This window comes from Oncorhynchus masou, chromosome 24 (genome assembly GCF_036934945.1).
Source record: "Oncorhynchus masou masou isolate Uvic2021 chromosome 24, UVic_Omas_1.1, whole genome shotgun sequence".
In the NCBI taxonomy this organism is placed as follows: domain Eukaryota; kingdom Metazoa; phylum Chordata; class Actinopteri; order Salmoniformes; family Salmonidae; genus Oncorhynchus; species Oncorhynchus masou.
Window position 1 is genome coordinate 71,883,631 of NC_088235.1, and position 14,447 is coordinate 71,898,077.

At 43.3% G+C, this 14,447-nt stretch overlaps 1 protein-coding gene across 3 annotated transcripts in view; it reads right to left on the reverse strand.

Annotated features, from left to right (window-relative positions):
* Positions 1 to 104: 104 nt before the first annotated feature.
* Positions 105 to 14,447, reverse strand: part of LOC135512571 (choline transporter-like protein 5-B) — a 63,599-nt gene continuing 49,256 nt past the window's right edge. Inside the window, exons 8-23 of one of the 3 annotated variants that reach the window (XM_064934725.1) lie at positions 14,203 to 14,326; positions 13,924 to 13,968; positions 11,443 to 11,526; positions 11,221 to 11,333; positions 10,775 to 10,912; positions 10,345 to 10,444; positions 10,077 to 10,169; positions 9,701 to 9,788; positions 9,122 to 9,384; positions 7,137 to 7,231; positions 6,938 to 7,041; positions 6,722 to 6,795; positions 6,536 to 6,606; positions 6,249 to 6,337; positions 6,073 to 6,157; positions 105 to 3,575 (exon numbers count right to left, since the gene is read on the reverse strand). In XM_064934725.1, the coding sequence (XP_064790797.1) occupies positions 3,451 to 3,575; positions 6,073 to 6,157; positions 6,249 to 6,337; positions 6,536 to 6,606; positions 6,722 to 6,795; positions 6,938 to 7,041; positions 7,137 to 7,231; positions 9,122 to 9,384; positions 9,701 to 9,788; positions 10,077 to 10,169; positions 10,345 to 10,444; positions 10,775 to 10,912; positions 11,221 to 11,333; positions 11,443 to 11,526; positions 13,924 to 13,968; positions 14,203 to 14,326 (1,691 nt within the window). In that variant the 3' untranslated portion in view covers positions 105 to 3,450. Of the gene's footprint in view, positions 3,576 to 3,734; positions 5,496 to 6,072; positions 6,158 to 6,248; positions 6,338 to 6,535; positions 6,607 to 6,721; positions 6,796 to 6,937; positions 7,042 to 7,136; positions 7,232 to 9,121; positions 9,385 to 9,700; positions 9,789 to 10,076; positions 10,170 to 10,344; positions 10,445 to 10,774; positions 10,913 to 11,220; positions 11,334 to 11,442; positions 11,527 to 13,923; positions 13,969 to 14,202; positions 14,327 to 14,447 lie in introns of those variants that run through there. The other 2 variants (XM_064934726.1, XM_064934727.1) reach the window with 2 other exon arrangements.

Below are 14,447 nucleotides of genomic sequence, written 5' to 3' on the forward strand. Positions count from 1 at the left end.
TGATGCTGATCTTTTATCTAAGGGGGGGGGGGGGGGACACTAGACTGCCATTGACAAACCATTGTGAAGTTTATCTTAAACGATTCATTATTTGTACATCAGTATTTTAAATTGTTGTTTCATGTATTTATTGTATGTGATTAAGAAAATAAATGTCTATTGACAAAATGACTTTATAGAATAGTGACCAGTTTCGACTCACAACAACAACCACAATGAAGCCGAGCTAAACGGGGAAAATGGACTAAACGTCATAAATGTAATGTACATTTTTTGAGATTGATACATGGCATGGAAGGCCCCTCTATATATTCAATAAGGCACCAATGGTTGATTAGCATCAATTTCACAAAAAAAAGAAAAAAAGCAAACCCCAATCAAATATTCTTGTTATTAAATAATATGCTTATATACAGTCCAAACATTCATACATACTCACTGTTGTTTAAAATAAAGCATAGATATGCAAAATTCTTTACATAAAAAAAACATCACTGAACAAAGTTAGGAATCTACCATTTGAGAGAAGATACAGTAGGCATAGTGTATGCATCAGTCACAGACATGTCCGGCACTCTGAGTCTTTTGGCGCCGTGCTGTTTGTGATCCGTCCACGTGACGTCCTTGAGAGGTAGAGGGGAATATAAGGCACACACTAACCGTGAGCTTTTACGTGCGTCTACTCGTTGACGGTGGTAAAGCAAAAATAATTCACATCCCAAAGAGGGAGGGATTCCTCTTATTGACCTCGCCCGATTTATTAAAAGGTAGTGTTCTACCAGACGGCGATGGAAATGAACGGGTGAGTAGAAAGATATGACTCTACAGACGGTATATTCTTCTGTCATCTTGTACAGTGCCTTCAGAGCGTATTCACACCCCTTGCCTTTTCCACATTTTGTTGTGTTACAGCCGGAATGTCAAATTGACTGGCTTACACACAATACCCCATAATGTCAAATTGGACTTGTGTTTTTACAAATGTTTACAAATTAATAAAAAATGAAAAGCTGAAATGTCTTGAGTCAATAAGTACTCAACCTCTTATGGCAAAACTAAAAAGTTCAGGAGTAAAAATGTACTTTAATGATTACCTCATCTCTGTACCCCAACGTTCAATTATCTTGAAGATCCCTCAGTCGAGCAGTGAATTTTAAAACACAGATTCAATCACAAAGACTAGGGAGGTTTTCCAATGCCAGGCATAGAAGGGCACCTATTGGTAGATTGAATATCTCTTTTAGCATGGTGCAATTAATCATTACACTTTGGATGATGTATCAATAAACCCAGTCACTACAAAGATACAGGCCTCCTTCCTAACTCAGTGGCCGGAGAGGAAGGAAATCGCTAGGAAATTTACCATGAGGCCAATGGTGACTTTAAAACAGTTACAGAGTTTAATGGCTGTGATAGGAGAAAATCGTAGTTACTCCACAATACTAACCTAAATGACAGTGAAAAGGAAGCCTGTACAGAATAAAAAAATATTACAAAACATGCATCCTGTCTGCAATAATTCACTTACAGGACCAGTCAAAAGTTTGGATACGCCTACTCATGCAAGAGTTTCTTTTATTTGACTATTTTCTACATTGTAGAATAATAGTGAAGATGTCAAAACTATGATATAACACATATGGAATCATGTAGTAACCACAAAAAAAGTGTTAAACAAAACAAGATATATTTGATATCAAAGTAGCCACCCATTTCCTTGATGACAGCTTTGCAGACTCTTGGCATTCTCTCAAAATTTTCTTTCACTTACTGATTATTTAGTGTAGATCGTTGACAAAAATGACAATTAAATCCATTTGAATCCCACTTTGTAACACAACATAATGTGGAAGAAGTCAAGGGAAGTGAATATTGTCTGAAGGCACTGTACATACTATAGCATAGGCATAGATAGTTTATTGGCATCGTTGCATTAAAGCGGGACTGTTCTTTCATGGCAATAACAGGGAGAGAAGAAAACACAGACGCCTGTAGTAATCCATTCAAATTATTATCGGATGTGCATTACTTCCATATTTACACGATCATAAAGTTGTTGTGCCCTTACACAGGTCGAAGTTCAATAACAAAAATGGTATTGGCGTGTGCATGTATGGGCATGTGCTACTGTACTGTATACCAGTAGGAAAGGATGCTCCAGCTCTAATACTGGCAGTGATGCCACTATGGGACAGACGTAGTAATGGCACATGATCTGTCCCCACAGTGCTGCTGCACAAAGAAGGAATGGGACGAAGACCTTAGACCAAAAACTTTGAATGGCATACAAGAGGGAAACATCATTTGTAACACTGTGATTTATGGTCAACGGTGGCTAGAATCCAATACATACAGGTAAGGGTCCTCGACGCTGCATTCCTGCTGATTTCCGTTGCTCTTTGGCACTTACTGAAGCACCTAATTGTAGGGCTATAACATTCTTACAATTGGACAAGTTAGAAGGTTGCTACAACGAGACATTAGCACAATGGACAATGTATGGCAAATAGCTTTCTCAATAGGAGAAAATAAAAGTTAGTGCTCCAAGGAGCTTGAAGAGCATAATTATACATGGTAACGACGGACATTTCATGTACAGTATTAACCCAAGCAGCCCTTCACTCAGCTGTCTTGGTGTAACCTCCTGGGAGGTTTCTTAAAAGGCCCAGTGCAAATCAACATTTATATTTCCTGTTTTGGTGGGATGGAGTTCTGGCCTGCCTGGTGACACCACCAGGTGACAAATGAGCTAATAGACCAATAAGAACGAGAGTTCCTAACATCTCTGCCAATAAAAGCTGGTTTCCCCCTCCCGACTCAGACCAGTCCCAGACAGTCCTAGCATAATTCTTGCTTGAGAAGTTGCTCTTTCGCTAAGAAGCTATTTTTGTTTCTCTTTGACCACTTTAATTGAAACCACAATAACATACCTAAATTGTTACCCAGACATGATTTGATATCACGATTAAAAACCGCTGTACTGGACCTTTAAGATGTCCACCTTAAGAGTGCCATCTTGTGGCTGGTTTGAGTTCCTGCATACAGAGTGACATGGGCCTGCTGACAGGAAGCATGTGGTGCAAAATATTATTACACAAATGTACACGTCGCTGTTCCCTCAAGTATGTGCTTCACAGTACATTGGTAAAACCAAGAACTTGCAATTGCCTTTAAATGCACGATTTGGCCACAGTTAAGCTAACTGCACGGTTGTCATTGTGCATTCGTGGTGATAGTTTGTTAGTACATCCAAGTACTGTAAGGCAAGATAAGACAATTCACATATTATGTCCAAAAGCATAATAATAATGGTATCAGGTACAATATGGACCAGGATTAGAATAGTCTTGTCTTCCATCTCTACATCATGCACCGGTGCCTTCCCCCCAAACCGTCATCACCTCTCCTGCCTCGGTCTCCTCCAGTCACCCTGTATCCGTTCCTCTCTTCTCATCTTCCCCGCTCTCGCTTGTCTTTCCTCCTCTTGCTGTTCTTCTTGTCGAGAATTTGTCTCAGGGTGCTGCTCATGTAGAAAGGTCTGGCAGCAGAGCCGCTGTTCACCTCCAGATCCACCACTAAGGACAGGAACACACAGCCAGTCACATACCACAGACACTATGTTACATACCCCTTAACCTACCATTAAACATTCTCTAACAGTCATATTCCTACAAATCTATTTGAAATACCAAACTCATTTTTCATACTTACTCTCAAAGCACAGTTTCACAAAATCCACTTGATTCCAACCAAACCATCTTTTATTACCATTGTTTGACAACAGGTCTTCCCCAAATCCTGTGCAATACCACAAACCCAGTGTCAATGTAAATATTTCATAAACCCTCTGTTTAATACAAATTAAGATATCAATTACCCAAGAGTTGTGCTATAATTTAACCTTTCACAAAAACACCCCCCCCCCCCCAAAAAAAAGTAATCGATACAAAAGAGTGCCGCTGTACAAAAACATTAAAAACCCTCCAAAACAGATGCGAGTTACAGTACCTAGTATTAAAAACAGCACTACTATTCCATATAAAAAGGACTAAAAATGGCTTTAACATCCTTGTAGAAACGGTATTTCTTTTAGAAACGGTTCTCGGCGTTAGAATGTAAAACCACAAAACCAACAAAGAGGAACATTTCTCCCATGTAGAATTAGGCACGTTTACTAGCAACTGCATTCGGAAATTCCTGAAACGTGTCAGGGTCTATTCAAATCTCATTCTTAGCATCAGCATCCGTGTGTACAAGATGTCTTGAACCTTCGTTGGTCAACATTATATCTGTCAATTACAGCATATCAAGGATTGTTAAACCAAACCGTCCTACAAGTGTCTGTGACTCTGTAGACTCGTGGGTGCGTTCGGGTTTATCTATGAAGCGTCACACGTTAAGTTTGGAGCAGTGTTCTTGTGCCCAGGACTCTGTAGAAGTATCTGTAACAGTGTCAATAAATATGGTGGACCAAAAGTGCCTCTTCACCTAATGTTAAGCATAAACAGCCAAAACAACAATCATGCTTGACAGAAAAGCCACCTCGAGGTTATTTTCCACACACAAGGTCCTAAAACAGCTCTGAGGTTGGGTAAAACCTCCCCCAATCCTAACCTTAACTACTGGTGAGGAAAACGCTAAACAGACCAACCCAAGATCAGCGTCTAAGGGAAACTTCACCTTAAACATGACCTTACTTGACAGTACATATAACCGTTGCACAAACACAGTAGTGTCAGAAGGGGGTGCCCTTGTACTGTGCCACCCCACAACTCCATAATGTCTTGACCATCTGAAAAAGTACACCAATTGCATCCGAAATACAGAGATCTCCTTTTGCAGTATGTGTGCCTCTTGCTATGTGTTGGGCTAATGGCAATTTCACCCTTGTCTCACACACACACACACACACACACACACACACACACACACACACACACACACACACACACACACACACACACACACACACACACACACACACACACACACACACACACACACACACACACACGTCCACTGTGCACCGCTCTCCAAGTAAGGCAGAGATCAGCAGTGTCGGCACGGCAGAGAAAGAAAGGGACAGAAGCACGACAGAGGAAAAAAGGCAAGTATCAGAAGTATCAACGGCGGTGGCGGCGAGAGGGAGGAAGTTGAATAGACACAACCCCCACCCACATACACCACCCTCTTGAGCCCTGCCATGTCCTGCCAAGGCCTCTCTGGTCAGTCCTGGCCCGTCTGGAGTCCAGCCCAACCATTAGGCTCTGCTCTAGTATGCTCCAGACCACAAACACTCCCACACAGACGGTAAATGGGCCAGTCCTTCAGCGAGTCAGTGTTCTGGCCTGTCACTAGGCAGATGTTCAGCCTGGTGGCCTATCAGGAGGCAGCATAGAGTTTGGAGCCCTGCTCTCTGCGGAGGATTCGGTGCAATTGAGGGGACATGTAAAAGGGCTTGAGGGGCGAGCCGTCGTTCCTCTCCAGGTCTTCACCTTAACCGGGCCCCACGGGATAGGAAGCATTGCCACAGAGGAGAAGGAGGAGAGGAGCAGACAACATGTAGGTAGGAAGGCAGAAAGAGAGAATACGAGAGAAAGGAGTTAGCAGAGCCAAACGATTTAGAAAGTCAAGCTGCAAAATTAATTAGGAGAAAAGTTTAGGATGGTTCAAGTCAGCCAAAATGGCCAGTGAATTATAACCATCTAGTTCAGTGATTAGAGTGCAGCCAAGGCAAGGTTTGACATGGGACATGCAAATAACACTGTCTCCATACAATTCAAATAATTTAATAGTCTTCACTAGTTCTTCAATGTAAGAACACGTGATAGAAACAATTTAATTGGTAAAACAATAATTAGTGTAAAAAAAAAACTTTAAAAAAAACGCAAGAATAACCTTTTGCCTGACTTATTTAAGAAAACGGTCCACCACTAATAGGGTCATAGGACATGGACAACCTTTCAATTCACCAATGACGTTCAAACACAGACCCCTGTGTCTTTGTATCATATAAAATGCCCTTGCACCCCCAGGCTGGGCTGTATTTAAAGAGATGAATGGTGTACTTACAGAAACAAAGGAATAAGGTGTCCACACACATAGCATAGACATTGAAGAAGCCATGGGCAATCAGGTAGGATCCAAATATCACCGTCTGTCAATGAGAGAAGAGTCAAAGTCCGTGAACACACATAGCAACAAGCAATGCTAACCCAAACTACATTTGATGTAATGATATTTCTTACCAGCAGGGGGACCCAGTAGTAATTTAGTGATGGCACTTCTTCTTGAATAACTGGTATCTTACGGGTGAAGAAGAAGAATGCTAGAACACCTGGGGGGGTGGAAAAATAACAAAAGAAAAATGAACGACTAAAAACGAGAATACAAATAGTGCCTTTCAAAGAGACGCCTGAACTCAAGCATGCACAGTGTCACTGTTTCAAAGTACTCCTTCCCTTTGTGTATCGTGACTCATACAGTGGTTAGACATAGTCAGTTCCCCAGTGTGTGGGAAAGACAGGGAACTCACCAACACTTCCTGAAATAAGCACTTTTCCCAAGAAGAGCAGAAAGTCTGTCACCTTGTCCAGCACTGCCACCCTACAGAGGAGAGGAAACTCATTGGAGAAGCCCAGAGGCCCAGAGACAGACAGTCACCCCCATGATAGACAGACTCACTCTATTCTAATGGAAAGCAAGCTTTACAGTGCCTTACCTCACTACGTTCCTCATCAGGAGGAAGAAAGCATCCTTAGCCGAGGTGCAGAAGTTCTTCCCATATATCGCGATCTGGTGCCAGAAAGTATTCATGATTCCAACAGTTTGCGTAAGATGGTTATCAGAACTGCCTGATCTGCTGTTCTTGAAGGAATAGTATCGAAAGTAAATGTCTGAAAACAAGAGATTTAACTCAGCACCGTCCCAAACTCACCATGATGTAGGCGTTCCTGTTCATGAATTTGATGAAATGTTCCAGGCACCAGAAGCAGCATTTGAGACAGCAAATCAGGAAGCGGGCAAAAGCATTGTGCGCACCTGAAAAGACATGACGACCATGATCAAATAAATGTACACCACTGTATATAAACATATAAAAAAGGCAGTGGGTTTAGTATGAGCACAAAACCTACCTTTGAGTTTGTGATCCAGATACTCCAGAACAATGCGGAACATCTGCACTACAGCCAGAATCAGAGATCCAAACGCCAGAGAGCCTGTGTGGTACCTGGAAGAGACACCATACACTCTATTACCAAACTGCTCGTGTGTTTGTTGAAAACATTTTGCTTACAGTACGTTTGGAAAGTATTCAGACCCTTGACTTTTTCCACATTACAGCCTATATCTAAAATTGATTAAATAGTTTTTTTTCCCACCTTATCAATTTAGACACAATACCTCATAATGACAAAGCAAAAACAGGTTTTAGAAATGTTTGCAAATATATTACAAATAAAAAAAACTGAAATATCACATTTACCTAAGTATTCAGACCCTTTATTGAGTACTTTGTTGAAGCACCTTTGGCAGCGATGACATCCTAGAGCCTTCTTGGGTATGAGGCTACAAGCTTGGCATACCTGTGTTTGGGGAGGTTCTCCCATTCTTGAGATCCTCTCAAGCTCTGTCAGGATGGGGAGCACCACTGCACAGCTATTTTAAGGTCTCTCCAGAGATGTTAGATCGAGGTCAAGTCAGAGCTCTGGCTGGACCAATCAATGATCTTCAAAGACTTGTCCCGAAGCCACTCCTGTGTTGCCTTGGCTATGTGCTTAATGTTGTTGTCCTGTTGGAAGGTGAGCACCTTCCCAACACCCTCCTCCTTCATTCATCTTTCTCTGGATCCTGACTAGTCTCCCAGTCCCTGCAGGTGAAAAACATCCCCACAGCATGATGCTGCACCACCATGCTTCACTGTAGGGATGGTGCCAGGTTTCCTCCTTCAATCTTGGTTTCATCAGACCAGAGAATCGTGTTTCTCATGGTCTGTCCTTTAGGTGCCTTTTGGAAAACTCCAAGTGGGCTGTCATGTGCCTTTTACTGAGGAGTGGCTTACGTCTGGCCACTAAACCATAAAGGCCTGATTGGTGGAGTGCTGCAGAGATGGTTGTCCTTCTGGAAGAATGATGGAGCCCAATGTGTTCTTGGGGACATTCAATGCTGCAGAAATGTTTTGGTACCCTTCCTCAGATCTGTGCCTCGACACAATCCTTCCTCGGAGCTCTACGGACTGTTCCTTAAACCTCAAGGCTTGGTTTTTGCTCAAGTGTGTGCCTGTCTATATCAATTGAATTTACCACAGGTGGACTCCAAGTTGTAGAAACATCTCAAGGATGATCAATGGAAACAGGATGCACTTGAGCTCAATTTCGAGTCAAAAGGCAAAGGGTGTGAATACTTAAGTAATTAAGGTATGTTTTTTATTTGTTATACATTTGCCCCCCCCAAAAAATTTTTTTTAAATGACAAAGTGAAAACAGTTTATAGTTATGGAATATTGTGTCTAGATTGATGACATTTTTTTTTATTTCATCCTTTTTTTTAGAATAAGGCTGTAATGTATCAAAATGTGGAAAGAGTCAAGGGGTCTGAATACTTTCCGAATGCACTGTACCCATCCACCATACACACACACACTTCCCCCTTCAAATCATAGGCTTAAACACCTAAACACACTTAGGGCCAGTTTCCTGGACACAGATTAAGAGTAGTCCTGGACGAGAAGGCATGCTTAATAGAGACTCTCCATTAATATAGCTTTTTAGTGCAGGACTAGGATTTCTCAACCCCCTCCTCTTTATGTGCTAATCCCATATAACTGAGAAAGGGAAAGTCAGTTGTACGACCTTCTGCATTTAACCCAACCCCTCTGAATCAGAGAGTTGCGGGGGCCTGCCTTAAATCGACACCCACGTCTTTGGCGTGCGTGGGAACAGTGGGTTAACTGCCTTGCTCAGGGGCAGAACGACAGATTTTTTTAAACTCGTCAGCTCGGAGGATTCGATCCAGCAACCATTCGGTTACTGGCCCGACGCTCTAACCGCTAGGCTACCTGCCGCCCCATTCAATGAACGTGGGCGTTTTCTGTCGAGTGAAATTATTTGAGCAAGCCTACCTTACAGCCCTACTGAAGGAGGAGAACAGTGGACAGGATGGTATATCCTGGGGCTTCCTCAGGGCCCAGTAGTAGGAGGCGAAGGCCCCGGCCAGGGTGCATTGTCCCAGGGCGATGGTGAAGTTGACCAGCCACAGGAACACCAGCAGGTTACACAGCTGCAGCACAAATATGTAGCGGTGGTAGAGGCTCTCGCCGCCGTAGAAGGCAAAGGTGCACTGGGAGCCAGGGCACACCTTGGTCACGTTGGTCTGACTGAAGGTCTAGAGAGATAGGGGAAGTTATTCAGTTAGAAGGAAATGCCACCCAATTCCCTATATTGAGCACTCCCCTCTGATCAGAGCATACAACAGCACCCTTCTCCCATTCTCCATTTCCCTAGAATAGGGACTAGGGTGCCATTTCATGAAAGACCGAATGTAGCCAGAGCTCACAGATGTTGTCACTGGCTAGCTATTTCACAGCTGAATGATGTGTACTCCTGTTCAGGATTTCAAGGCCAATAGCATACAGTAGTTTTCAATACAGCTATAAAACACCAATGTGGTAAAGAGGAAGAGAGTAGAGAGAAAAACAAACCTCTGGATCACAGGTGAGGTTGGCATACACGCATTTGTCTGGCGTCGACATGACCTTGTAGACAGCATCGCCGGAAGACGCCAAGAAGCTGAGGGCAAAACCAGTAAAGGGCAACACAGAGGAATGGAAGCAGAAACAAGCATCACAATTTGTACCTGCCTATGAGCCATCAATATTGGGATTTCCACTAAGGGCTCAGCAGTTTTATTAGGTTCAATTCAATTCCAGTCAAGTTCAAGTATATTCCAATCACTATGACTCCATGGGTGATAGCTCAGAATGCTTCACCCGTAGGTAACGCTGCATTTCAAGATAACTGTGTAAAGTGTACACATAGCACAGTGAGGATGAGACTTGGTAAATATATAGAGGATACACAGCAGTGACCGCCCAGTAAGCTATGCAGATGGCCAGCAGCACAAAAGTGATGATCGGGTAGAAGAGAGTGGACATGATGTAGCCAATGGCCCTGGAGAAGAGAGAGAGAAAGAGAATGGAGAGAAAGTGTGTGTGGGGGGGGGGGGGTAGTAGTTAAAAGTTAGGTTCATTTTCCCACACAGAGCACACAGACGACGGGTTCTAGTCAAAGTGACACAACAAGAGAAGGTCAGAGGTCACTCCCCTGAGAAAAGATGGCCACTCACCTGCTCCCCTCCTTCAGCAGAGCGATGGCAATGCGTACTCTCCTCCTCAGGAATATCAGGATTATTATGATGACCGCCTCAATGACCGACAGGCAGATCACTGCAATACAAATTATAACAATTAAGCAGAAGAAAAAAGGTGCTATTCCTCAGACCATAGACTCTCCTGCCGTTTGCCCAATTCATTTAAGCAATATCAGGTTGCACACGGGTTAACAGGAAATCCTATGGTTTCCCCATCTCTAATTCATCTACTGATTGAGAAGCAAAAGCAAAACCAGCAGACATGCGTCGCACCCAACTGCTTCACGGCAAGTCCAAGAGACTCTGCACCTTGTGATAAACACAGTAAAACTGAGTCGACAGCCTTGTGCTAGGCTAGTAGTTCCCGTGCTAAACAAATAGATGGGAGAAGTGGATGGCCACGCACTGAAGATGAGCCAGGTCTGACTGAGCTGCAGGTAGACTCGGAAGTCCGTCTGAAAGCCGATGTCAGAGATGGTGACGTCACCATCCCCGTGCGGCTTCCCTCTCAGTGTACTGAACTCCCAGTAGCAGTGCCAGATCCCTGAGAAAGACAGAGGAGAGAGAGAGACAGAGAAAGAAAGAGATGTGACACGTTGAGATACTGCACCTGTACATCTGCTACATTTAGCTTGCCATGACAACACAGGGGTTGACTGACAGCTGGAAGTGAGAAGATGTGGACACGGTCTCCCACACAAATCTACATACAGTAGCGGCATGTTGACCTTCAGTACAGCATGGGCTGGTGAAGTGTGGATAATGTACTCAGGCTAAAGATGGCATTGTGCTCTTTTAGTGAGGCTATAGTAGCTTTTGGGTCAGTGACGGAGAGCGTACTGCATTACTAACCGTAGCCCACCACAGCGATGACTCCGAAGATGGTGAGCCACAGGAGCACTCCGGCTGTGAACCGCAGCAGCAGGATAAAGGCCAGACTGACCACCATGGTTATCACCAGACCTCTAGAAACACAAACACACCTGTTGTGTAAGAGTGAGGACCACAGTAAAACGTATACACATACAAAAATACATGCATGAATGCATGAGGACACACGTGTGTCGGTCTTACATTAAGATCCAGTACCAAGAGTTGGCATAGTCCTCAAAGATCTTCATGCCAACCTCCTTGGCGTCTAGCAGACTGGTAATGCCACTGTGAGGGGAGGGAGAGGAGAAGCGAGAGCAAAAGATTGAGGGAGAAATAAAGAATGAGAATGTGCTCATTTACGGAGAGAACATTGGCCTGTGTTGTGTTGCAATCCCTCTCACTTGCACACACAGCACAGGGCCACGACACACTGCAGTTTATGAGGGGGCTGTACAGCCCTGGGAGACGGCACAGGTTGTAGGCAGGCGTCCCTTATAAATGTGTCACACGTCAACATATTAGTGTTATCAAAGCGCTAGGAAGCAGCAATGCTCTCTATGACTCTGAAGCAGCAGGTTACTACTCCACCACAGTAGCAAAGGGACCCTCAGGAACGAGCATTATTAACAGGAAAAATACATACAAATGAGTCTTGAAGCTTAGCTATTCCTGTAGGCATCTCTTTCTGTCATAACTACATGAACAAGCAGAAAATGGTAACAGTTCAATGTACAGTACAAGCTTGACAAAGAGCTGATGGCAAAAATCACCAGGAATACTTCAGATCCACTGTACCTACAGCTCTATCTAGAACCGTAGTATTCTTCGGCTGTCCCCATAGGATAACCCTTGAAGAATCCTTGTTGGTTGCAAGTAGAACCATTTTACAGAGGGTTCTACCTGGAACCCAGAAGGGGTTATCCTGTGGGGACAGCCAAAGAACCCATTTGGAAACTTTTTTTCCTAGAGTGTTATTGTAGACGTCAGACCCAAAGTATTCCCTGGTGCTTTTACTCACTATATTATCAGCCTCTACGGGACTGGTGAACTGCAGTAGCGAGAGACTAGAACCAACCTTCCCCTGGAGCTGTGCAGAATGTCTCGTGAGTGGAGCACCAATCTCGGTCTGTTTTATGAGGACAGCTACCACACGTCAGGAGGAAAGCTCACTCTAGGCATTAATTTCATCTGGACCATCATATCTCTCTAAAAAGCCCATGACTGTACAGCTATAATAGCACATAATGCAACCTACTCAAGTAATTCATGTTGTTCTGAAAAAGGAGTCCTAGTAATACGAATGAAACCCTACCAATGTACCACTGAAAACGAAAGTGCTGTGCTATTGTGCCTAACGCACTCCACAGACCAGGCTATAACAGATGGAGTTTGGCCGAATCTGTCGAAAACAAAATAATTGATGCTTTGTTAAAGGTTTTGGTTGGAGGCAGTGTAATTGGAAGGAAATGCTCTGTCCTTGGACAACTCTTTGAAGTGCTTGGCATTCAGGGGAAAATATGTGAAAGGCACTGGTGGGCTGTTGACAAATCATGCGTGAGGGTGAGATGAGCCTAGCCATGCCTGAGGGTTCACCATCAGGCATAACAGAATAATAGCTGGAGAGAATTTTATTTTTACTTTGACAAAAACGCACCTCTGCAAAGACTATAATTTCTAATAGGAAATGATGGCGCAGTCATCAACTACAGATGCTGAGGACATACACAGCTCAAAGTTTGGGCGAGATGAAAGATGGCATTACACCTGTCATAACAAAAGCATTACACCAGTCATAACAATGCAGATGACATTAGATTAGATGACACCTGTGGAACTCTATTTGTGTTCAAATATAGTCTATGAAAGTCAGAGGTAGGCATATATATATATATATATCTTGTGGTAATTACTGTGGTAATAACGCTAATTACTGCATTAATCTGATACTGCTCTTATCCAGTTTCAACAAATAAAATCTTTGCAAACATTATGATGAGAAAATACCACTGAAGGAAGATGTTGATGAAAGCTAGGGGGTGACGTAACTCTCAGCTTTTAAAGATCAATATAGTACATTAACTGTAAGCCAAGTGGTTACTCGTCTTTGCTAGGGCTTCAATATGGATGTTAGCTCCACATCAGGGCAACATTTGAAGGTAATCTGTCCTCTTTCCTTTCCACAGCCACAAGCCGGAGAGGAACAGCAGCAGATTACCCATGACGCACAGTCAGGTGGGAAGGTTAGTTTGCAGACAGTGAGCTCGGGGCTACAGAAGGTTACGGTTCAAGGTTAAAATACTGTAATTAGTTTGAGACCTTTCCACTCCTTGCTGCATGGCGGTAACTTGGCTAAAAAAAGAAAAAAGCATTCAACTGGTCATAACATCCTTCTTTCAAAGGCAAACATGATGTACTAATGATGGCAGCTCGTTAACACAAAACGATCAAGACCCTGCATCGGTCTTAATTGCTGTTCTCTTATCTCTCCCACAAGTTAATCCATATACGTATTGATCTTTTTATAGACTGTATATGCATAGCATGAGGAAAGTCACTTAACTGTACTACTCTGAAGCTACAGCGTGAGCTGCATTTCCATGCAAACATGCATAGACGGATTTCAATGTGCATGAATGATCCACACTCTACTGGGCATGAGGGATCATGGCCCAGTTGTCCTACCCTGCAATAGCTGTCCAGTTGACTCTGGGTTCCAAGTTAGAATCCCTATGACAATATAATAGTTTAAATGCATCAATGAAGCCACAGTGAACAGATTTGTACAGCTTTAATTCATCTTTCAGGTCTACTGGTCAAAATATATTCAACCATGTGAATCCACCACCCCTAATAGGCCTCCCACTTACACAATTCATCCCATAGTCTCTCTCGGCAGAAATTCCAAGATTTCGACAACAACAAAGGCTTCTGCAGAGCGACATTGGGGAGAGCAGGACTTACTTGGCAGCGTCTCGGAGATCGATCACGCTCCTTGTTTTACCTAAGCCGTCTTTGAAGACTGTCTTGTTGGCGACAGTTAGCGTCCCGTTCCTGGTGATGAAGTCTGGGAAGCACCGCTGGAGGACTGAAACCCACAAACAAATATTTTGACAACTTGGTATTTCAATTTCATACACTGTGATATATATTATGGTTATATATATCCCTTTTCCAACCAGTCACATACCCTCCCCTCCCACAGAACC